The sequence below is a fragment of the Dreissena polymorpha genome, chromosome 8, assembly GCF_020536995.1.
Source record: "Dreissena polymorpha isolate Duluth1 chromosome 8, UMN_Dpol_1.0, whole genome shotgun sequence".
Taxonomy (NCBI): domain Eukaryota; kingdom Metazoa; phylum Mollusca; class Bivalvia; order Myida; family Dreissenidae; genus Dreissena; species Dreissena polymorpha.
In genome coordinates this window covers 59,966,814-59,992,519 of record NC_068362.1, presented here as the reverse complement: position 1 = coordinate 59,992,519, position 25,706 = coordinate 59,966,814, and the positions used below count along the sequence as shown (strand labels likewise).

The window sequence follows — 25,706 nt, the reverse complement described above, 5'->3', positions numbered from 1 at the left end:
AAACAAAGAGACAAATATAGAAAACCAGTCCGATATAAATGGCGGATGTTTTCAATAAAATTTTACTAGATTTTCGCATTTTCACAAATAAGATTTTTATTGAGCCAAATTCTCAATATTTTCGCAAATGACTCAAATGGCGAACGACAGCGTGAGCCCTGTTGCACCCCTTTGATGTAATGGTGTAGTTCAAAATGGCTGTCGCGAAGCTAATAACAGCGATTAAGTTGAAAATTTGCACAGGAAAAAATTTGTTCTGCTCTCAACTTGTATATTACAGCACCCACTACTTGAAGAAAAAATCGGCAGGTAAAAAAGTGCGTATTATATTCGTAGATTTACGGTTAATATTTTGACCAAGATTCATAAAATCTGAAACAAAATTGTGACTTCTAGTGTTTACAAAGATTTTGTATAATAAAATGAAAATTTGGACAATCTAAGGGCAATAATTATGGCATTACAGCGCCCTCACACTACTTTGGGGGAAGGGGTCCGCAGCCCTTAGGAGGGGGAATTTTTCGTAAATGGGGCAGGGGACAAAAATATTTCTAAACTGCACTCGTCCTGCAGGACAAGTGCATAAAAATTTTCACTCGTCCTGCAAACACATGATCTTGTCCTTCAAATATGTGTGAAATGACTATGAAGGCTGATATGACTAATAAAGTTTCTTATATCACTGCTGAAATGCTGCTTACTCAGTTATTCATGCCAGCTGATCGCTAAAGCAGTGAAATAAGTTACTTTATTTATGTGGAACACAAATTAATAAATGAAGAAAATTTTGTGTTTTCCTTTTTTCTAATGCTCGTGTGCTTTCCGTTTCGGACGTTTGAACATCGCTCCCGCCAACTTTAAAGAACGCTCGTTTGTCAGTCCTTTTCTGACGATATTCAGACTGGTTTAAAGCCGTTCTTCTGGGTTAAATAATTCTTTAAAAATCAATACTTACAGTGAATGCAGTCGGATGGTTCCCTGTCAACATGGACGCGCAAAGTTTACACCAAAAAGTCAATATTTACTCGGGACACAGTTTTGCATAACAACGAGCACCTGCTGTATGAAATTTACAATTGCAATTTCCGGTTCATTCGCGTTCTACTTTCGGAATAGATATGCTTTAAGACAATGATTTTATTTAATGAAAACGAGTCTTACTTGTCAGTAAATACATATTGTATTATCAGCTAATTTTCACTCGTCCTGTAGGACGAGAGCTTCAGGAAAATCCACTCGTCCTGTCAAGATTTCACTCGTCAATACGAGCGGACGAGTGATATTTTTGTCCCCTGTGGGGGAATTTTTTAAACAAACAAGAGATGTGTTTGTCAGAAACACAATGCCCCCAAATGCGCCGCTTTTTTTTATACCTTTGACCTTAAAGGATGACCTTTACCTTTCACCACTCAAAATGTGCGGCTTCATGAGATACACATGCATGCCAAATATCAAGTTGCTATGTTCAATATTTCAAAAGTTATTGCAAAACTTTACTGTAAGGTTAAAGTTTTGGTGACAGAATGACGCAATGACAGACAGAAAGAAAGACAGGCCAAAAACAATATACCCCCGATCTATCGATCCGGGGGCAAAAATTGTGACTATTAGTGTGTTTACAAGGTTTCTCTATAGCCAAATAACCAAACTGCCCCGCCCACTGGCAGCCATGTTTTTCAACGGACCAGAACCACTTTTGAACTCACCCAACATATCATTAAGACAAACATTTTGACAAAGTTACATGAAGATTGGGCATGAAATGTGACTTCTACAGTGTTTACAAGTTTTTTCTTTTTTTTTTACCGAGTGACCTAGTTTTGGACCCAGCATGACCCAGTTTCAAACTCGATCGAGATATCATTGGGACAAATGTTCTGACTAAGTTTCATGAAGATCGGACAAAAAAATGTTGCCTCTAGAGTGTTTACAAGGTATCTCTATAGCCAAATAAGGAAAACTGCCCCGCCCACTGGCGGCCATGTTTTTCAATGGACCAGAACCACTTTTGAACTCAACCAACATATCATTAAGACAAACATTCAGTGCCTTCCCCAGGAATTTGTTCAGGCGCCCCGGGGCCGATCGGGGGTGGGTTGGGGAGGGGTGTCCCCTCCCGACGTTGATTTTTTTAAATTAAACGTGTCAATTCACGTTCTGTGGTGCGTTATAACTCAAAGAAAAACAGCGTTAAAAGACGTCATTTGGTGCGCTATGACTCTTCAAAAAAATCCCCCAGTCATTTAGAAATATATATATTTTTATATTGTTTAATTGTTTTAAAACTTTTCCGCACAGATAGTAAAATCCCGACTCGAACGATTCCCCAATACATCCGTTTCAACCCGACTCTATTACTGTATACTTACTATTTTTCAAGTTTCTATTTATTACCCGATAATCCCGTTTATTCCGTTTTTATCAATCTCTTTCTGGTAAATATTTACGATGAAAGCTTTCAGTTATTTATTTAACACAAACCTTGCCATTTTTTAAGTGACTATTTATAGATTTGATGAAATATTGCCTCTGAATATGCGTCAATCCCCTGACCTGTTGTGTGCTTGTTAAAACGCTCAATACACGCCATTTGTATGCAATAGACGCGACGTTGTACATGCTGCATAATTTTCACGCTCTTTTTAATTGAGAAAAAGATTCGACACAAAATAAATTTGCACTGCTAATTTGAAGCAAAAATATTTAACGTTGCGGTAATATTTACATTCGGAAGTGTGTTTCGGATTAAAAACGTGAACATCGACTTACGGGAATGGGTTTCGGATTACAAATTTAATTATTCCCATTTGAGATTTCAACAAATATTAACCGTTGCGTTATAAATTCAACGATAATTTGTTTAAACACTTTACGAGTCGAATAAATGTTTTGACGGAATTATGCATGAAATTCACGTTGTCCACGAGGATCACGGCCGGTTGCCATCATCATCTATCGATTATCGCACGAAACATTTACAAGTGTGCGTAATTAATTCAACGAAAATTTGTTAAAGCGCATAACATGTCGAATAAATGTCAGAAAAACGAGGTGAATCAGTTCTATAAATGGACATGTTGAAATATACATGTACTGGAATTAAATAAATTGTTATCACATAATTGTAACCGGGAGTGATTTGCACAACTTACTCGCTATAATAATTAATTGTTTACCACTTGCAATTAATTTCTCGTATTAATTATGAGTCATAGGTAACACTTGTTTACAGTAAAAAGGTGTGATGATGATGCCCGAAACCGTCTTTAATGTTCTGTACTGTACTTATTACCGATTTTATATTACTCAAATGGTACAACTTCTTGCTAATCAAGCTGCGATAAACTCTTACTTCATGCCCGACGTCAATCAAAAATAATGGTCGATAGTTAACCCCGCCCTCATAAGCATTCGCGTAACCGATTGGACGATGAACTTCACAGTTTGACGACTGGAAAGTTACCAGATACATCCTTGTCAGCATTTAAATGACCATGTAATATGGCTAGAATAATCGATCCGCGCGTCATGCTATTCTCTTATCAGTGGATTATCCATTACCCCATGTGGTGTTTATGGCGATTACATGTGAAAGTAGGTACCGAGTGCTCTTTTAAAACAGGGAATATTGATACAACTGATAGGGAAACCTTGAATTTTTTGGACAATCTCCACTTTCTTTTACTGAAGAATACATTGATCGGAAAATTTCAAGCGCCCCGGGGACTCTGATTTCGAAATTCAAGCGCCCCGGCAAGGGGCGCTTAAATGGCCTGGGGAAGACCCTGACATTTTGACAAAGTTTCATGAAGATTGGGCATGAAATGTGACTTCTACAGTGTTTACAAGGTTTTTCTTTTTTTGACCCGGCATGACCCAGTTTCGAACTCGACCGAGATATCATTGGGACAAAGCTTCTGACCAAGTTTCATGAAGATAGGAAAAGAAATGTGCCCTCTAGAGTGTTTACAAACAAATGTTAACGGACGGACGGACGATGGACAAAGACTGGTCACAAAAGCTCACCTGATTGCTCAGGTGAGCTAAAAATGAAAGTTTGTCCGAATTTTCGGTTTTATAGAGGTCACAGTGACCTTGACCTTTGACCTAGTGAACCAAACTGGGTGTGGCGTGTAGAACTCATCAAAGTGCATCTACATATGAAGTTTCAAAGTTGTAGGTGGAAGCACTTTGATTTTAGAGCAAAATGTCAAAGTTTTAGCACGACGCCGGCGGACAACCCGACGAGCTGGCTATGACAATACCTCCAGTTTCCTCCAAAAACAGCCGAGCTAAAAATCCCTGAGCTAGAGGACTAGTAAGGATTTGCTATCTCTAGTCCTACATTGCCAAATGCATTTTGTAGCATTGTACACCCCTTTACGAGGAACTCATTTCTGTAATACAATAAAAACTAGAGCTTTGTCACAGACGTGACCTATACCGCCACATGCCACATTGACACAGACTATTTTGCAAGCTGTCTTCACAAAACAAGAGAATCTAAATGGTGAATTTTAAGAATTATAATGCCATTATTATTTACGGCCATTTTGACCTTTGAACTCTTGAATTCTTTCGCATGACAAGCTGTCCAATGACTGTAAACAAAATAAATGTATAGAGTCATTTTAAAATCTCACAATGAATGACATAGTTATGGCCTGGACAAGCTCATTTATGGCAATTGTTCACTTTTGAACTCCAAGTGCGACCTTGACCTTGGAGATATCGCGTAATTCTTTCCCACGACACACCAACCAATAATGGTGAACAAATGTGCCAAATGATTTTAAAATCTCTTAATGAATGACATATATGGCCCGGACAAGCTCATTTATGGCCATTTTTGACCTTTGAACGCAAAGTTTGACCTTGACCTTGGAGATATCAGGGTTTTTTTTTAGAGAAAGGGGAAGACGCTGGACGCTGGGTGACAGGGGAAAAAAGAGTGCGAAAGAGACAAATTAGGGGAAAAAATAAAAACTGTTCATTTCAATGTCTATAACTCATTAAAAGAGGCTTGTCTCTGTCCTTTTTGTTCTTAAACACATTTAACACGTATTAAAGTCAAAGTTCTTAATAGATGGGTGTAGATCTTGATAATGGGAAATGTTTTCAACTATATTTCTGTACTGGGGCCGGGGGACGATGTCAATTTTGTGATTTCAATTTCATGATGAATGGGTTGACGATCTTGATCTGCTACAGTATTGGAAGGGAAAGGAGCAGCAGCTGCCGATTGTCTACTTTCACTTTCACAATGTTCGATGTTGATTACCTCAGAATCCTGCTGGGTTATAACGGTTTTCGATGATTCTTTCTTAGAAAATGCCTCGATGCGTTCAGTATCTTCCGAGTCCGAATGTTTTATTTTGTTTGTGTAAGAACGCCAATTGTGAGACATTTTTTTTCTGTTTTCACGTTTATATCTTGGCTTGCACATAGCCCGGATGAAAATTCAACTGGTTTCCGGTAATAAATTGACGAAACACCCTTCTCGCGCAAGACCGGTATCCAGTAAAATAGTCACATGATTATTACGATTAGTTGCCCAGTTTACATGACGTAATTTAAGAGCTATATTTAGAATAACTGGGATTCCCAGATTTTTTGTGTTCGTCTGGAGAGAGAGAGAGAGAGAGCGAGATCGTTGTACATGGTGCAAATTGGATAATTGTCGAATGCCCAAAGGAAAAATAAACATTTCTTTGAGAGAAAATATTATAATTTAGTGAAAAATGATATTTTTGGTGGGGAAATTGTATTTTGAGGGAAAAAATTCTGGTAGGGGAAGACGCCGAATATCGGCGTCACTTTCTTAGTAAAAAAAACCCCTGGATATCAACGTAATTCTTTCGCGCCACCCACCGGCCAATGATGCTGAACAAATGTGTTAAATGATTTTAAAATCTCACAATGAACAACATAGTTATGGACCAGACAAGCTCATTTATGGCCATTTTTTACCATTGAACTTAAAGTGACCTTGACCTCGGAGATATCAACATAATTCTTTCGTGCAACACACTGTCAGGGTTCAAAGTTGGCAAAACTGAAAAACCTGAAAATTTTAGCTGGGGGCGGCCAGGACCCCTGGTGGGTCCAGGGCAAAGCCCTGGTAGTGGGCCCAGGGGGCCGAACGGAAGCTCCTGAGACTTAGCAAAATAACAAATAAAAAATAGCTAAGAAATTAACACAAATCTTAAAAATCACACCTGTTTTGCAAGCTCATGATAAAGTAGAGTTTATATATTTATTTTTTTATAGCAAGAAACCAAAAATTTCAATCAACAATGAACATATACAGTTTGTCAACTAGTTCCGGATAATCAGCAGTTCCGATTAATTTGTTTTTTATTTTCCATAATGTTACAATAAATACAAAATGATAAGTGTCTACGGTATACATTAGGTAAAGGAGTAAATTAACCAATTTTTAGCAAGAAAGCTTTTGTATTATGCTTACAGGGGGATAAATGCAGCAAATAGTTAACCAGAAATGATTGAATGAGTTATGTTTTGAAATGTGCATATGAATATAGAAGTCTTTATTATTTTCAAATAAACTTTTTGCTGATTGAAAACAAATGCCATGACAATGTTTTGAAATACTAATTCTGTAAGTTGAATGATTTTTAATACTTTGCTGAAGGGTGAACTTAAATTGGCTATTTTGACAAAAAACTGCATATGCCGTCTGGCCTAACCTGTTATCAAACAAAATAAATTGTACCCTTTATTTTTACATCTTCTCACATTGACACTAAATCCCGAAGGAAATTATTGTCAAAAGAATTAACGTTTTTTGCCGAGTGATTCTAAACTTGTTGACTGACTGTACCAGGCAATACATTTTTTCAGACATTCACAAAATTTAACTCCACGTTCATCAACTTCAGCCAACCACTCCCGTCTTCATTTATTTATGATGTTCAATTCTAGCACCTTTATACTCGAATTCAGCTCAAGGAATTTCTTTTTTTTATTCGTTTTACGTCAAAAAGCAACTATTTTTTATTGTGGCACTCGTTTGACGTAAATGATTCGACATTGTCGCAAACGCTTGCCTCCCTTTAACTTTTGCGCGGATTACAATGTAAAGAACGACGACTCTTTCGGGCACCTGCTTTTGTTAATTTACCTAAATTGCAGCCCATTCACCGAAACACAATCCGCAATATCCATTAGAAAGCGTCGTTTTTAGTTCCGTGTTTTTGTTTGCTTGATAAACGTTTCGTGTTGCTTGGACAATGCTTGGAGGTCACCCCCCAATTATCTCATCGAATTTACATGAATTACAAAAACGAACTTTTGGTGCCCTGAAAAACCGGAATTCAGGCACAAACCGGAATTCAGGCACAGACCAGAAGACTTTTAACCATGCACTGTCCAATGATGGTGAGCAAATGTGCCAAGTGATTTTAAAATCTCACATTGAATGACATAGTTATTGCCCGGACAAGCTCATTTACGGCTATTTTTGATCTTTGAACTCAAAGTGCGACCTTGACCTTGGAGATATTGACGTAATTCTTTCGCGTGACATACCGTCCAATGATGGTGAACAAATTTTCCAAATGATTTTAAATTTCTCAATAAATGATAAAGTTATGGCCCGGACATGCATTTGACCTTTCTTTGAACTAAAAGTGTGACCTTTACCTTGGAGATATCAATGAAATTCTTTTGAGCGACACACCGTCCAATGATGGTGAACAAATATGCCAAATGATTTATAAATCTCACAATAAATGATAAAGTTATGGCCCGGGCATGCATTTGCCCTTTGAACTCCAAGTGTGACCTTGACCTTTGAGATGTTGACGTACTTTTTTCACACGATACACTGTCCCATGATGGTGAACAAATGTACCAAGTTATTTTAAAATCTAAAGATAAATGACATAGTTATGGTCCGGACAAACTTTCGGTTTAAAACACACTAAGTGACACTGTGACCTAGTTTTTGACACGTCATGACCCATATTTAAACTTGACCTATACATCATCTAGATACAGCTTGTGACCAAGTTTGGTGAAGAACGGATGAAATTTCGGGACAGACAGACCGACAAAGTGACTTCTATATAGCCCCCATTATCAATGGTAATAGGGGTATAATAACACATAGATTTGCCATCTGATATATAACATCAACAGTTACACATATTTATATCAAATGAACAAAATGAAATATGTAATAAGCAAACAGAGATCCATATAGGTACCGTATCTTCCTGCAGCTTGAGAGGCACATCAGAGTCCCCAAGAAGGTCTGACAACTTCTCATTATAGATCTCGATATAGCCAACACGGATAAGGAACTCTCTGTCCGGAATCTGACACAGAACATAATAGATTTATATGTAGACAACAGGATCAAGAACTCTCGGTACGGAATCTGAAAAGAACATACAGATTTTTATGTAGCCAACATGGATAAGGAACTCACGGTCTGGAATCTTACAAAGAACAAAGCTAACACGGATCAGAAGCTGTCGGTAGGGAATCTGACAAAGAACATACAGATTTTTACGCAGCAAACACATATCAAGAAGTCTTGGTCAAGAATCTGAGGGAGAACATACATATCTTATACATGTACATCTAAATTGTACATCCCAATGTAGACAATACGATCAAACTCTCTGTAAGGAATCTAGCTCTCCAAATTGGCGTTGTTTACAGGTAACTGCCCTTATCTACATGTTGTACATTTTGTATTAATTTTTATAACAGTGAAATTAAGTTTACTTAACAACATTGCTGGAATGAGGAGGAAACCATGCAATCACACTTAACTTATTTAGCTGTGGCTAATTATATTAAGTGTCATTTTACAATGATATTTGTACAAACATTTTTTCAAAGAGTCACTTATGAACCATGACAGGCTTTTTCCGCTCCATTTTGGGAATACGCCACACTGGAATTTCGCGTCGTGAAAACCCCCATTTTGGGAAAAAAATATTCGCAAAATTGGCTCAATTGGGAAAAATTATCGCATGTAAATAGTGTTTCTTACATTTCAAAGAAGCCGCTAACTGGTAAATAACGACTATTTTGATAACTTATTATTAAAATTTTACAAAGTATTATGAACATGTGAGATAAGTGCAGGTTTTTTAATCTGAATTTGGGGAAAAGGCCTGGCCTTTTTTGAGGTGAAAACAATCGTGTGAAGCTCCGGATTTTTAGGAAAATAAGGAAAGTCTTAAATTATCATTAACATATTGTACAGTTTTTAAAACAAATTCAAGGCAACAGATAATTTAATTATGCAACACTCTCTATTTTTTACACCGGATCAGGTTAACTTATATATTTTAAGGTAATATACAAAAAAATTTTATATTTTTTTTTGGAATTGGGAATTTTTTTTTTCAATTGGGAAAAAAACAACCAGATTTGCATTGGGAAATAGACCGAATTTCCGACACGTGGCATAGGGCGGAAAAAGCCTGCATGATATAAGTAGGACCGTGATCATATTTGTAAAAAGCATTAAACTTTCAATTAATGTATATGTTGTCTTCAAAATGTAGGTAGTACGAGACAGTTATCAATCCAATACTAAAGACTATGGTGGCCGGGCCCGTCCAAAGGGGAAAAAATGCGTCGTCTTTTAGGAAAAGGGGAAAATTAAAAATTCACTTGTTTATATGTAATGATATTTATTATATTAATACACATGTTTGTATGAATATAATATTCACAGCTGAATGTCTTTGTCCTTTTTCTCAAAATAAAAATATATATCAATGATTTTTTCAACATTAGTTTCAGACAGTTCAGCTTTCATGCACAGTCTCAGTTTTCTTAGCCATTTTGAGTCTAATTGGGATCTTTTTAATCGATAAAATGGCAAATTTGAGCATTTTTTATCAATAAAATGGACCAAATTGGAATGATTTTATCAACAAATACTGACACAATATAGATACATCGTGAGAGAAAAATGCAATTAATGTGAAAAGTCCACTGATTTGGGAAAAACCATTAAATACAACTCTTTATAATAATTCAAAATAATATAAATTATAGTTATATACTTTGTTAGTTGTTTATGAAATAAATTTGAGATATATTTATCATGATTATGAGACAGTTCTTTCTAAAAAAAAAAAAATAATAATATTTTTTTTTTTAGCTTCTGGAGGGGATTTTTTTACAAAATGGGGGGAAAACATATACTCTTTTGAGGGGAATGGGGCCGAATATATGCCCCAAAATTGCCATAAAAACCACTGGAAACACAATCCCCCTACTGCGCTTTGAAGCCGCTCAGCAGCTATTTTAGAGAAATTTTGTCAACAGCCCATAACTTTGCCAAAAATAAATGGACCAGAATGATACTCACAATTCATCTGTAGGTCATAAAGGTAGACTCACATACCAAAAAATAGGCTCAAACATTACATAAGTTGTGTAAACGGATAGGCAAACAGTGCGACCGCTATATGCCACCCAATCAAGGGTATACAAATGAAACTAACATACATACATAAGCTTGAAACTATTTTGCTGACATAAAGTTCTCAGAAGCTATTGATCCATATTCCAGTAAGCCCATATAATGTCAAACCTGCACAGGACTTCCTCTTTTATACTTTTGAATCTTGATATTTCTAACACTTGTTACCTGTGACTCAGTGATTGAAATGAACCCATGCTCACAAGCTAGGCAAAGGAACATTTTGAATCGGGCTTGCTCAGATTCTAGGTATACATACAACAGGGGCGTGATTGAGGTGAAGTCCCAGGGGAGGAAAATTGGGTCGACTGATTTTGACTATGCCTAACGCGTGAAGAACGCAATAATAAACCTTAAAACAGACATTTAAATAAGCATTTTCTTAAACTTTATTACAAGATTTATTAATGAAAACCTTAATAACATCACATTAAACATATAAGATAAACAAAGTATACATCATTAATTTTGATCAAAAACAATATGTGCTCCGATCCATGTGAAAAATGACTTTAAGCTTTCAGTTGAGTCCAATGTCTTTACATTGGAAATATGGTCAACACTGTTAGTACCTCATCAGCAGTTGGTAAAGAGTCTTAAGTAAAACACTGCGAATTACAGTGTTCAACTAATGACACTTTACCAAGGACTGCGTAGTTCAAGATTTATACACTGCCTTACCAGGACAATCGATCTTCTGTACCCATTCAGAAATTGGTATAGCTTTCTGCTTTATATCCACTGTTGTTTTTATTCCAATTGGAAGCTGGATTTCAATAATCTGTCAATGTCCGAGATTTTGTGATATTCATTCATTCAATGATCTTGATTTTCGCTTCACAATGCCATTATTTGCACAAATCAGCAAAGAATTACTTTTATTGGAAGATTGGGAAACGACAGCCAATGATATCACTCGTTTAGACCGCTCATCTATTTTTCTTTTTAAAGGTGTAGGGACCTATTTCAATTTCAATCACAAAGGAGGGAGGGGTGGAGTGGAGAGGGGTGTATAGTGTGGGGGTGTGATCATTTATTACATTATCTTCCAAAAAAAAGCAAAAAAAAAATATAAAAATTTGGGGGGGGGGGGGGGATTCTTGGGTGGGATGGTTGGACAGTATTTCAAAAATAAAATAATAAAAATAAATATTTGTGTTTTTTAACCATGTTTGAAAAAAACAAGAGATGTGTTCGTCAGAAACACAATGCCCCCTATTGCGCCGCATTGATTTTTTTTAACCTTTGACCTTGAAGGATGACCTTGACCTTGAACTTCCACCACTCAAAATGTGCAGCTTTATGAGAACGCTGCTTTGAAATATTTTTTTTTGACCTTTGACCTTGAAGGATGACCATGACCTTGAAGAATGACATTGACCTTGAACTTCCACCACTCAAAATGTGCAGCTTCATGAGAACGCCGCTTTGAAAAAAAAAAAAAAAAAGATCTTTGACCTTGAAGGATGACCTTGACCTTGAAGGATGACCTTGACCTTGAACTTCCACCACTCAAAATGTGCAGCTTCATGAGAATGCCGCTTTGAAATTTTTATTTATTTTTTTTACCTTGAAGGATGATCTTGACCTTAAACTTCGACCACTCAAAATGTGCAGCTTCATGAGATACACATGCATGCCAAATATCAAGTTGCTATCTTTAATATTAAAAAAGTTATTGCCAATGTTAAAGTTTTCGGACGGACAGACGCCATATATTTGACATTTGACCTTGAAGGGTGACCTTGACCTTCACCTTTCACCACTCAAAATGTTCAGCTCCATGAGATACACATGCATGCCAAATATCAAGTTGCTATCTTCAATAGTGAAAAAATTATGGCCAATGTTAAAGTTTTTTTCGGACGGACGGACAGACTGACTGACATACTGACGGACAGTTCAACTGCTATATGCCACCCTACTGGGGGAATAAAAAAAAAATTTGGGGGTGGGGGGTGGGTATAGTGTGAGGGTGTGGTGGTCATTTATTGGATGATTTAAAAAAAAATGTGGGGGGGGGATTGAGGGGGAATTCGGGGGGGGGGGGGGGGGGGGGGGGGTATGAATCAAAGTATCAATCAAATCTTGAGAGTCAAGGTCATTTAAAGGTAAAGGTAAAATTCAACTTGCCAGGTACAGTACCATCATGATAGCATGAAAGTATTTGAAGTTTGAAAGCATAGCTTTGATACTTTAGAAGTAAAGTGGATCTAAACGCCAAGTGTAACCATATATACAAAGCTACTAAGTCAAAAAAGGGCCATAATTCCGTAAAAATGACAACCAGAGTTATGCAACTTGTCCTTTACTGTCCCCTTATGATAGTTTGCGAGTGTTCCAAGTATGAAAACAATATCTATGATGCTTTAGGGGTAAAGTGAACCAAAACACAAAACTTAACCAAATTTCCAAGTATAAAGGACCCATAATTCCGTCAAAATGCCAGTCAGAGTTACATAACTTTGCTTGCACAGTCCCCTTATGATAGTTAATAAGTGTTGCAAGTATAAAAGCAATAGCTTTGATACTCTAGGAATAAAGTGGCTTAAACACAAAACTTAACCAAATTTTCAATATTCTAAGTATAAAAAGGGCACATAATTCTGTAAAATGCCAGTCAGAGTTACATAACTTTGCCTGCACAGTCCCCTTATGATAGTTAGTAAGTGTTGCAAGTATGAAAGCAATAGCTTTGATACTTAAGGAATAAAATGGACCTAAACACAAAACTTAACCAAAATTTTCAATTTTCTAAGTATAAAAAGGGCACATAATTCTGTCAAAATTCACGCAAGAGTTATCTAACTTTGCCTGCCCAGTCCCCTCATGATAGTAAGTAAGTGTACCAAGTTTGAATGCAATAGGATTGATACTTTCTGAGAAAAGTGGACCTAAACGCAAAACTTAACCGGACGCCAACGCCGACGCCAAGGTGATGACAATAGCTCATAATTTTTTTTCCAAAAATAGATGAGCTAATTTTTTTTTCTCCAAAAATAGATGAGCTAATAATTTTTTTCAAAAAATAGATGAGCTAAAAATGCTTAGGTAGAATCTACCAGTGTAATATGCGGAGGTTTTCGCGGGCTGCAGATATTTTTGGCCTTTTATGAAATATACCTGCGGGATCGGTTGTACCCCCCCTCCCAATTTTTTGTGTGGAATTTCCGCGAATCTCAGAAACAACCCCCAGACAAATAAATCTGCGGATATCACACCCCTGATCCAAGCAAACTTGTAGATTTTTTTGTCACAACTAATTAGTTTTGCCCGAGTGGTGGAATTCGTATTTTCATGACAGGTTACTTTTCCACAATAAAATCATTTCATCCCACAATGTGTCTGACAGAGCCAAAAGATTTTTCAGTGTGAGATTTGATTAATGAAGCCACTCTCTGGGAAAATAATGCTTAATGCATGTGCAAAAAGTGTCATCAAGATTAGCCTGTGCTATCCACAAAGGCTTATTAGGGACAACATTTTCCACTTTAATGGTATTTTTTGTTAAAGGAAAATGCCTTTTGTAAAGAAAATCCAGTTAAGGCAGAAAGTGCTGTCCCTGATTAGCCTGTTTTTACACCACAGGCAAATCTGGGACTTCACTTTACTCACATGCATTTATCCCTATTTTCCCACAGCCAGACTCATTTTTAACATTTGTCTGAATGTCAACCAGGTTTCCTTTAATCTGCAGGCAAATGCAAAACGAGCACAACAACAAACCAGCGAGGCATACATTGTCGATAGAGGTGAATATCTCTTCAACAGCCAACGAGATGATTCCCTCCTGTGTGGCGGACCCAGACATTGTGAACGTCTTCCCGGAGGAACTCTGGCCATATGCAAATATGGTGCCTAAAACATGGGGAAACACATCCAACAGATGCTTTTGGGATGCATTTATATTCTTGTTATAGAATGTACGGATATTTTCTTAGGAATGTACTACTGAAAGATGATTTGAGAATAATATACTTTTCTGCAATTACTTTTATAAAATAAGCATAAAAGCCCTGTATTGATCAGAATTGTTTTGCTTACAAAATATTCTGGGAATTGTTAAGCTAGTAATATTCAGAACTTTAATTAATGATATTTTACCATTGAATCCAGAGAGTGCAGATTTCACAATGGGACTGCATACTTCATCAAATACGTCGCATGTCACAGTAGTTTCATCGAAGACACGGTCTAAAGATGAATAAGAAGCAAACCAAAGGAATGTTCACAAGTTTCCAGTATAAAAAAAATAAAACAAAACATTAAATTGTGCTTTAAAGTATTAATGAATTTATAGGCAACTTAGGATGTTGGAAATAAATGTGTTTGCTATAACAATGTACTTTTCTTCACAACCTAAATTACAGTGCAATTTCTGATGACTACTAAACTAGGCACCCTAAGTGTAATGCTCTTTTTAAAAATCTAGATGTATTAAACTTTATTGGCTGGTAGTCATTTGTAAAATGTTCAAGTAGGTGTGCCTTTCACTCCTACCAAATGTGTATGGTGCAGGTTTTCTCCCACCAGCGTCCGGGACTTCACACCAAATGCTGTTGTCTACCACTGTCCAGTGGTTCTTTAGGCCCGCTGACAATTCCCTAGATAATTATAAATAGTATCAAACATGAAAGAGTTAATGGGTGATACGCCTAAAAAAGCAAGTGACACAGGATAATTTGTTCCACATTCTAAATGTAAACGTTTTTGGCTTGAGCATTGCTACATAAGACTTGTTTACTTATATGTACAGCTAGTCGCAATTTTCTTCCCCCAATCCTTCGAAAAAAAATCAACAACACACAAATATCACTATGAAAAAAGAAATGAATATAGTGCAAACATGTACAAATGTAATAATGAGAGTATTTAAGAAAAAAAATCCCCCAAAAAGGGAAACGCTGTGAAAATTCCCCCTCTGAGGGTAGCGACCCACTTCCCCTAAAATATATTTAGGGCCCTGATTTACCATGCTCTAAAATATCCATTATATGTATCTTTTGAATGACGATTTAAAAACCTGAAAATTATATAGCGTTGCAACGCGAAACGATTGAATAATTCAGAGAGTTCTGTTGATGTCATTATATTTATTTGAACTACGAGCATTGCTTATATAAAGTTTTAGTGGTAGAATTTTACTTCAGGACCCCAGGGGTCAGTGGTCATTTTTCCATTTTTGAATTTTATTATTTTTTACTGAAGCTTTTTAGATCCAATTTTTACATTTATCAATATACAGCATTTAATGAAAAACTTCAAACGTGTGAATCACAGGAGTGCTATACTACTAATATATCACTAAGTTGTATTGGGACCCCCATTTTTATTGACAGGACCCCTGAAAATTATTAAATAGTCCTAGGGACCCCTAAAATTTGACATGAATGTAAAACCCTTATAATCCGATCGGAGAAATTAATTAACAAAATATAAAGTGTACTAGTTAGAATTTCTCTTGACGAAAATATAGGAGATTATGAGAACATCTCATATCAGGTGAATATCTAATAGTTAAAGTTTGAAAAAAAAGTATTGAGATAAGTAGGAAACCAGCGCGAAATAATATGACTTTTGCGTAAGCGTTTACTGTTCTGAATTATATTTTCATACTCACTTCTGAATAAGATTTCGGACTCTAATGGATACTTTGATGTTATTATCTGCAGACATTTTTGCCGTTGTCACATTATAAAGCGATTTATTTTAAGGAAACTGCATATCTTTAATTTCAAAATTTCCGCACTTGACCTTAATTCCGATTGGCCAAATGTTCGTTTGAAAACCGGTCCATACAATCACCGAAAAGCACCAAAAAGCACCGAAAAGCACCTAATATCTCTATATATACATGCAATAAATCGTTTCTAGTGTGTGTAACGGGTTTAATTAGTTATAAATGGTAATATGATTGTATGTGTATACTCTCTTTTGTTTATTATGAGGTAGTAATGCCCATCGGCAAAATTCCAACCGAAAAGCACTTCAAGTGAAGACCGAAAAGCACTCAATTTCTCTCTCTATATATGAACAATTGCGTTTCTATTGTGTGTAAACTGAGTAAATTAGTTATAAATTGTTATATTTCACGCATATTTATACTGCCCTTTGTTTATTATGAGGTATTAATGCCCACAATTGGATATATATCGGCAATATACCAACCGAAAAGCACTTCATGTGAAGACCGAAAAGCACCCAATTTCTCTCTAGGCTATATATATGAAACATTTCGTTTCTATTGTGTGTTAACGGATTTAATTAATTATTAATGGTTATATTTCATGCATATTTATACTACTGTTTGTTTATAATGAGGTATTAATGCCCAAAATTGGATATATATCGGTAATATACCAACCGATAAGCACTTCATGTGAAGACCGAAATGCACTAAATTTCTCTCTCTATGTATAAAACATTTCGTTTCTATTGTGTGTTAACGGATTTAATTATTTTTAAATGTTGCTGACCAATTATTACAGTTAGAAAATATGGTGTCGCAAAACCACCTATATGGCAGGGCAATTATTCGTACCAATGCAAAGGTACCATGCATTATCTTATATACGGACGAACAACGGGCATATTTGCAAAACAATTGTTGTACAGGCCACTCAATTCTATGTGTTGATAAAACTTACAATTTATGTGACATGCATGTCATGGTTACATGTTACAAACAACTTAGTGTCATCCGACAACAGACGGACGTTCATCCAATATTCATAGGTCCAATCTATAATCATGATAAGTGACTTTGAGTCGTACTGCCACTTCTTTCATACTCTGAAAATTAAAATATGTGGCTCATCTCCTCACTCCCTAGTCATTGGCAGTGACGACGAACGCGCTGTTGTAAAAGCAACTGAAACAGCCTTCCATGAGGCAACCCATGTGCTTTGTACACGACATCTCCGACAAAACGCAATACAAAAGCTCATTGACGACTCAGTTACCCTAAAACAACGGTCCGACATACTAGATAAGATGGGGTGATGGGGGAATTCTTGACAGTGACGACAATATCTGTTTTGAAGAAAAATGTGATCAGTTAGAGAGTCAATGCGCGGAAATATCACAAAACTTTGTGCGATATTTCCAAAACCGACTAAGACCACAACTTACGACAAAGGTTAGTGAACCGTCGTTAGACGATAAAGTTGACAGCCACTGGACAAACAATAACTGCGAATCCATTAACCACATCCTTAAGCAGGCCATTGATTGGAAATCCAAGCCCTTGACAGAATTGGTCGACACTTTCTACACACTAGTTAAAGGTCAATATCACGAACTGCGGGCTGCCTTAATTGGTTCCGGCGAGTTTCGTTTGTCAGAAACACATAAGCAATTCCAAGTGACAAAAACCCAATATGTTACCATGACTGACCAGCAGAGACAGAAACTGTTTAATAGATTCAGGCGCCACCCCATTCAAAAACCAGGTTACTTGACCTAAACCAACGGACAGTCATTCATAGTTGCACCACGCAACCTGCATGGTAAAAAACCAGGTCAGCAGACAAGAAAAATGGTAAAAAAACAGGTCAGCAGAAAAAAAAAATTAACACTCGCACGGCGACTGTGAAAAAAAAACAATGTATGACTGATATACAGACTGACACAAATTCAAGTAAGATTTCACCTAATTTTTCATATATACCGGGTATAGAGAGAAATTGAGTGCTTTTCGGTCTTCACATGAAGTGCTTTTCGGTCGGTATATTGCCGATATTTTACCATTTTGGGCAAAATGTAGTATAAACATTTAATCATATAACCATTAATAACTAATTAAACCCGTTAACACACACTAGAAACGATATATTGCATTTATATATATAGTGTTTTTCCCAGGCCATTTTAGCGTGGCGAAAAGCCACGCCGCCCTACCGGATTGCCACTCTGCCCCTTTCAAAGGCAAATTTCGCCACGCGCCCTTTTTTTCAAAGGCAAATTTCGCCACGCGCCCTTATCGATAACATCTTTATTGCCTTACGATCTAACTTGGTCCGCAAAATCAGCTTCCTTGATTGTCTGTGACGCTCCGACTGTGCTTGATTTACTCGAGAGACGTCAACGTCTAATCGAATATTAATTGAGCAGATTTAATCTATTACAGTGCTCGATTTATAGGTAGGTCTTACTGACTCCTCCAAAGCTGTGAATTAGTCATGCGTGAATAACCTCGTGTCAATATCAATCGATAATGCCGAAGGCTATATTATACCAAGCGCATTTTTCGGTCGGCAATGTGTACCTCCACGATAAAATCATGACTTCGGAGACTTTTGTTGAAAAACTCGATGTTATTCTCGTGGCAATTGTGCATTGCATGCATTATTCAGTTATATCAAAACATATATTTTTACGCATAATTACATTTAAAATCACAAACAAATTTATTCTTTATCGTTTTCGTCTTTAAGATAATTAGATCTAATTATTGAAATAATTACTGAGACGTATACAAATTTAACAAAATGCGAATCGCATATACGATTTAACGTTGCTATGCGCACCTGTCGCTTACATCATTTGACATTTTTATATCAACATGGCGGACTATACAGAATTAAATTGTGACTCGGCAAAAATGGCAAATAACGTCGTAAACGATCGAATTAACGATGGAGATTATACATTAATGAAATGTCTGTGATAATCAACGATGCATAAAAATGTTTTAGAAAGCAACAACATTATTTATTTATTTGTAATCTACTGGGTGGATGTATGTCACGGAAACGAGTGTTTGCATATTGTTACTCGCAATGTTATTTTAAACATCTGTCAAGATTATTGTTAGAAAATGGGATAAGACAAACATGGTTTCATTTATATGTTAGTGGATCTGTGTATAATCAGATTCATATGCATATATTGCTTTATTATGTTTGTCGTGCTGTACAGTTTATTGAAACAGCATGGAACTTAAATGTACATTGCAAGGTAAATATATTAACATAAATCATAGTAAGTTAAATACATCTATTACCATTAAATGTGCTTGTTTATATTTTTTTCCACAACTGCCTCTGATGCGATTACATGTTTCTCCCTAATTCAGGTATTCACGGAACGTTTTTGCCCTTTATTGCCTAAACGTCGGGCTAAAATGCCCTTTTTGAAAGTAATGCGCCATGCCCCTTTGCCCTCCTGTGAAAAACACTAATATATATATATATATATAGAGAGAGAGAGAGAGAGAGAGAGAGAGAGAGAGAGAGAGAGAGAGAGAGAGAGAGAGAGAGAGAGAGAGAGAGCGAGAGCGAGAGAGAGAGAGAAGAGAGAGAGAGAGAGAGAGAGAGAGAGAAATTGATTTCTCTTCGTTGCTTTTCGGTGCTATTCGGTGCTTTTCGGTGCTTTTCGGTGATTGAATGCACACTTTGAAAAATCTATAAGGCATGATGCGATCATTCGCCCCAACGACTTTCGAACTAGCACTAGATAAAGATCTTGTAATCTCCATACATAGTTTTTTGTCACAGGAAATAAACTTGAACATTCACGGCTGTACAACTTTTTTATTATCGCATAGGACAGCAATGTTGCTGCCAAATAATTAAGGCAAATAACTGACATTTGTTATTCTTGTCGCCAAACAAGCCTTAAGATAAGAAAACAATTTAAAGGGATCTTTTCACGGTTTGGTAAATTGACAAAATTGAAAAGAGTTGTTTCAGATTCGCAAAATTTGTTTTAATTGTGATATTTGTGAGGAAACAGTATAACTGAACATTTACCATAGTCCAATATAGCCATTATATGTATCGTTTGACGATTTGAAAACCTAAAAATTATAAAGCGTTGCAACGCGAAACGATTGAATAATTTGGAGAGTTCTGTTGCTGTCGTTTAAATTTACGAAATTACGAAGATTGCTTATATAAGGTATAAAATACTTCAAATGTGTATATCCGGCGAAATAGCCGAGAGGGCTCATGCGTTTTTACTTCAGACTAACTCCAGGACTCCGGGGGTCACTGGGTCGAGCCCTGGTACCGGCTACTTTTTTTCCTTTTTTTAATTTTATTCTTGAAGTTTTACTGGAGCTTTTAAGATCCAATGTTTACATTTATCAATATAAAGCATTTAATGACAAACTTCAAAATATGCCAAAATCTGTGAAAAGGCTTTAATTCCCCATCCCTAGGCCCTATTCGAAGAAACGGGGGCATATTGCTCAACTACAGTCTGTATGTAATGAGATCGGCATATTGACCCGTTAACGCACGATATCTAGTGAACAAATTGACCTGTTCAAATTGGAATAAAGGAAGTTGACTATTTATTTTTGAGGCCAACAGGTCAAAGGTCACATATGGCATTGTCACATTTAATTTGTTTCCTCATGGATCCTATCTTGAGAACACGTTTACTTACGTCATGCGCATTGGTATAGTGGTTACTTCTTAGAAAGGAAGACACTTATTAATTGGGTGGCCACCAAGTCAAAGGACGAAGTCCCAAGTATTGCAACATGAAATTTGTTCGGCACTATTTTTGAGAACGCTTTGATATACGATCTAGCAATGATACTGGTATAGTGCTTTCTTTGGTGGAAAATAAGACACAAGCTTGTATGGTATCTTCATTACCTCATGAAAATTCTTTGACCTAAGATCATTTTAATTGGTATGGTGCTTAAATGGGATGACAGCATGACGCATATCGAGTTTTAGTTCAACCGGACAAAGGTCAAGGTCTTATGGTCTTATGGTCTTATCTGGAAATTCGTGTCCGAACAAAGTTTTCAGAACGCCATGACATACTATCAATAAAGTGGGTGTAGTGGTAGGATAAAATACGCCTTTTTTATTTAGGTCGTCAGATCAAATTACTAGGTTACAGGGGCGGGGGTGGGAATGGGGTGGGTGGCATGCACTTTTTGCAAATTTCTTCTAAGCAGTCTGTCAATGGTCTTAGTGAATATTGCGCAAGAATAAGAGGGCAGAGTTTACATATTATCGCGGTACGACAGGAAGCCGAGTAAATGATGCGAATGTGTACGGCAGGTATTACCTTTGTGCATTTTTTCTTGGTAAGCTTTTTGTGTTAAAATGCATGCAACTGTGATGTAGCTCATAAATATTTGACACAATCGTACAATCTCACTTAAACAGAAGTCACCGGGAGGTCACGGGTTCATTTCCCACTGTGGGAGCGATCTTGAGATCTCCCCAAGTATTGGTTTTATTCCCAGAAAAAATTTCGAAGGCGTTTCAAAGAAGCTTAAGCTTAACGACACAGTCAAAACAAAGCAATTCAGTTAATTAAATGAAACTAGGTGGGCGCGAAATCGCGAGTATCCAAGCATTAAGGTAAAATACAGCATTCGTGATTGTGTGATAAACATTTTCAATATTTGCTGTTAATACTAATAAGTGGACTAAACTATACTTGTTTTTAGAGCTTTTAATGAAAAACAGACGGCTTACGATTTTTAGATGGGCGCTTTAGCGACCGTCTAATGTGCTTGATGTAAAATTCAGGTCGATACGGCCTGGGTATGATTAGCCCAATTCCCGCTTACACTACGCGCGAAGAAAGAGTTGTATAATTTATGCAAGAGGTTTGAGTTCTCCAATTATGTTTATTCACAAATGGAAACATTATATTAATATCGTGTTAAATGCAATAGTTTCGAATGGTGTTTTATAGAAAAGAATAAAAAAAAAACAATGATTGTATTGCACGTGTCACGGAGGAGATTGTTTATGAATGATTAAAATAGTCCACTTTCTACTGCGTCTGCGTGACGTAGTATTTTCGCTCATCTCATTCATAAATCTGAGGCTGGCGATAAACAAAGGGGAGTCCGGGTGAGAATTACGCACTAGTATAAGGTTACGCTTGTTTATATTCACAGGTCTCAATTAATAAGACGTTGACCACGAGTTCAACAATTATTACAGGGATACGATAGACAACATAAAAATGATTCATTATCGCTGAAACTGTTAAAAAACATTTAAATATAACAAGAATATTCTCTAAAAAATGTAGTCTTGCTGTTTTGAAATAAGGTTTGGAATTTTGGTTTCTAAATAACTTAATTAAAAACAAAAGTTTAATTATAGTGTTTTTTACTTTTAGTCGCATATTTACCGCATTATAATGTGTGTTATAATAGGCAAACCATACATTAGTAAAATTCAATCTGCCTTCGCACATAGAAGGAATGGGTCAATTAGGTGCTGCGTTTCCTTTGCTTACTTCAGTTAGAGGTCAATTCTTTACGTAAAAGCAATCACAAGGCCCCGGCTTCAGAGGAATTGCGGAGCGTTCTTACATAATTAAAGTCGTAGTCGCATGGAATTTGCGTTAAGCGTCCTATTTGGTCACGTGGTTCTTTTTCGCGGGTGTTTTGGCATTCATGATATGAGGCTATTAATAGATGCGCCTGTCGATAAACAAAGGAAAGTTTACGGGCGATAACATCGCAATAGGTTACGCTCTCACATACAACTCAATGACGTAGTACAGGTCGTAAATTGAGAGATTTGGGAAAAAGTTGACGCTTATTTATATTCTCAATTTATAAAACGTTGAACATAAGTTCAACAATAACTTCAGCGATACGATAGACTAAAACAAATCATAATCGCTTAACCCGAATATAACAAATAATTTATAATAATAATACGAATGACCTGTTTCATAACCTCGTTGAAGCTACTACATCGGGTATTTCTGGAAAGCGTTCTTGGTTCTCAACACATAGCGGCGATCTTTTGTATTTACGGGTGCTAGCAACGCAATAGTAGAAGCTTAGTAGAAGGTTTAGCTTTTTTATATTCACAGTTCTCAATACATTGACAGTTGGATATGAGTTCATCAATTACTCAGGCATACTATAGGCAACCTCGAAAATGCTTTATAATCGCTAAAACCGAAAACAACTAAATATATTATATTAAATATATTTATAACAATTTTAAAAATGTAGTCGGCGTATACGCCGACTTTGAAATAAAGTTAGCAATTTACTTTTCTAAATAATTGAAAACAATTAAACAAAAGTTAAACTATTGTGTTGTGTTTTTCACTTGTAAGCTGCATATTCACCGCATGAAATGTGTGTTAGCATTGTCAAACCACACATTAGTGTGAGTAAATAAAAAATTTACTACGGGAGAGCACTTCATATGTGTCCTCATATGCCTTGTTATGAGTATCTTTCTTCATTATCGAAATATATCGTATGTTTATATTTGATTTAAACGCAGTTTTCTTTCGTCACATTTAAATCACACGTCAATAGCGCCGTCATGCGAAAATGGGTCTTATGCGTTTCGGCAAGCGTTTGTTAAACCCAACATGTGCTCTTGCGCAGTCAGGCCATAGGCGACGCTGTTCGCTTTAAAATCACTCAATATTTTATGTTTCTCCTTACCAGAAGGAGGGATAGCTGAGTGGGCTATTTATATGATGGGCGCATATGGAATAAGACCCATTTTCGCATGACGAGAGTCATTACAAATCTCATTGCGAATTGAAAATCCCACATTTAAAAACAATGCTTTTTGATACAAAATTGAATTCAAAATAGCAAACTTGTTAATACTGGCAGCCTATCGACGCATTAAGGAATGATTTCCAGACGTGCTGACCAAGTACGGCAAACATTGTGGTATGATAATTAAACGATTTTCTCTTATCGTGACACTATACTATTTCGCTAATGATTGTTTTCTCATCTTGGAGGCGAAATTGAAATTCTGCGAGATGGATTGTAACGCGTAATTGTAACAGGGCCACAATTTGTGTCGTTTGAGCAAACAGAGAGTAGTCCGGAATTCCTTACACTGAACAGTGCTACATCCTTTGAATTGAGCACATACGCAGTGATGTAGCAAAAATTCAGAGGTTGTATCTCGAATCAGCTTATTAAATATTCGAAAATATTCATGCGTGTCTGTTGGCGTTATGTTAAAGTCACTAAGATGAAAACTGAAACAGCTTCGCCTAAAAGCGCATTAGTGCTTTATACCTATGTTTATGTTAGCGTTGTTGACACCGTGTGAACTGCTCGGGTAACAAGTAAAGCATAAACAGCAATGTTTATATAATTTTATTCCTCCATATACAAGATACGAAGATTATTGTATATTTTGAATTTGTATATGGTGTCAAAAATCAAAAGTTTTGTACACGGAACTTTCATTATGAATTTATATTCTTGGTGAGATAGTCATTTGATATTAGAAAAAATATTCCTTTAATATGATGGTGACTGCAATTTTTTTTTATATTAAGTTCTCATTACCATTTTCATCATACTTTCTTTGCTTTCAGAACTTCCAAAAAAGCATGCTGTTTTTATTTTGTCTTAGTTATTTCTATGAAATAATAAGGATGATAAAAAGTGCACACAAAACTCGACCCGTGCGCTATGACACACACTTTTTAAAGTTGAGTGGCGTGTGTTCATTTCAAACTTGCGATTGATTTTGAAAATGAATTGCGTGTTAAATTATGCAATAGCGAACATCTTCAGTGCCTTCAGCGCTTTGATTGTATCTACTAGTTAAGCTCCGGATCATACTGAAAATGTTGAAACGGTGTTAACACATTTGTTTTCACGTAAATAAGACCTCTAACCAATTATTTTTATAAAATTAAAACTACACCAGACAATGTACGATTATTTTTCGACGAAGCTCAAAATTAACAAGTTCTCCCCGATACTAGTTTCTGATATTCGACTTTCAATAGGAGTTTTCTTCGATGCCGTCATCGTACAATCGCTCGAACAGGATTTAGAAAATTGATACAATTGTCTTTGGACGCTATCTCAAGTTAGCACGTAATTTGTAATTATGTGTTCCTATTATCAGATGGTCAAGACGGATCTTTGTTCAATTTCATCCGCTTTCAATGTCCAAAATAGACATCTGATTCAGATATTTGACAATCCATAATCAAGGACGTTAAGTCCAAAACTATAATTAATTCTGTTTATGCAATAATGTGTATCTAAAGTGAAATAAGAGTGTTGATTAAATTTAAACTTGAAATAAACGGATATATATTTGATTCAAACGATGAGATACAATGTTGAAACAAGGCGTTTTATAAGATGTGACACCGGTATATTATTATGGCTGTCAGAGATAACAATATATATATATATATATATATATATATATATATATATATATATATATATATATATATATATATATATATATATATATATATATATATATATATATAT

The 25,706-nt window shown here is 36.1% G+C and overlaps 1 protein-coding gene across 4 annotated transcripts in view; it reads right to left on the bottom strand.

The window, feature by feature from the left end:
- LOC127843213 (centromere-associated protein E-like) overlaps nt 1-16,249 on the bottom strand; it is a 91,885-nt gene extending 75,636 nt beyond the window's left edge. For all 4 annotated transcript variants that reach the window (XR_008032137.1, XR_008032138.1, XM_052373071.1 and 1 more), the window contains exons 1-5: nt 16,098-16,249; nt 14,978-15,081; nt 14,582-14,671; nt 14,217-14,335; nt 8,232-8,342 (exon numbers count right to left, since the gene is read on the bottom strand). Coding sequence is in view for 2 of the 4 variants with exons in the window: in XM_052373071.1 (XP_052229031.1) it covers nt 8,232-8,342; nt 14,217-14,335; nt 14,582-14,671; nt 14,978-15,081; nt 16,098-16,153 (480 nt within the window). In the remaining 2 variants the exon portion in view is untranslated. The remainder of the gene's footprint in view (nt 1-8,231; nt 8,343-14,216; nt 14,336-14,581; nt 14,672-14,977; nt 15,082-16,097) is intronic.
- Between the last annotated feature and the right edge of the window lie 9,457 nt (nt 16,250-25,706).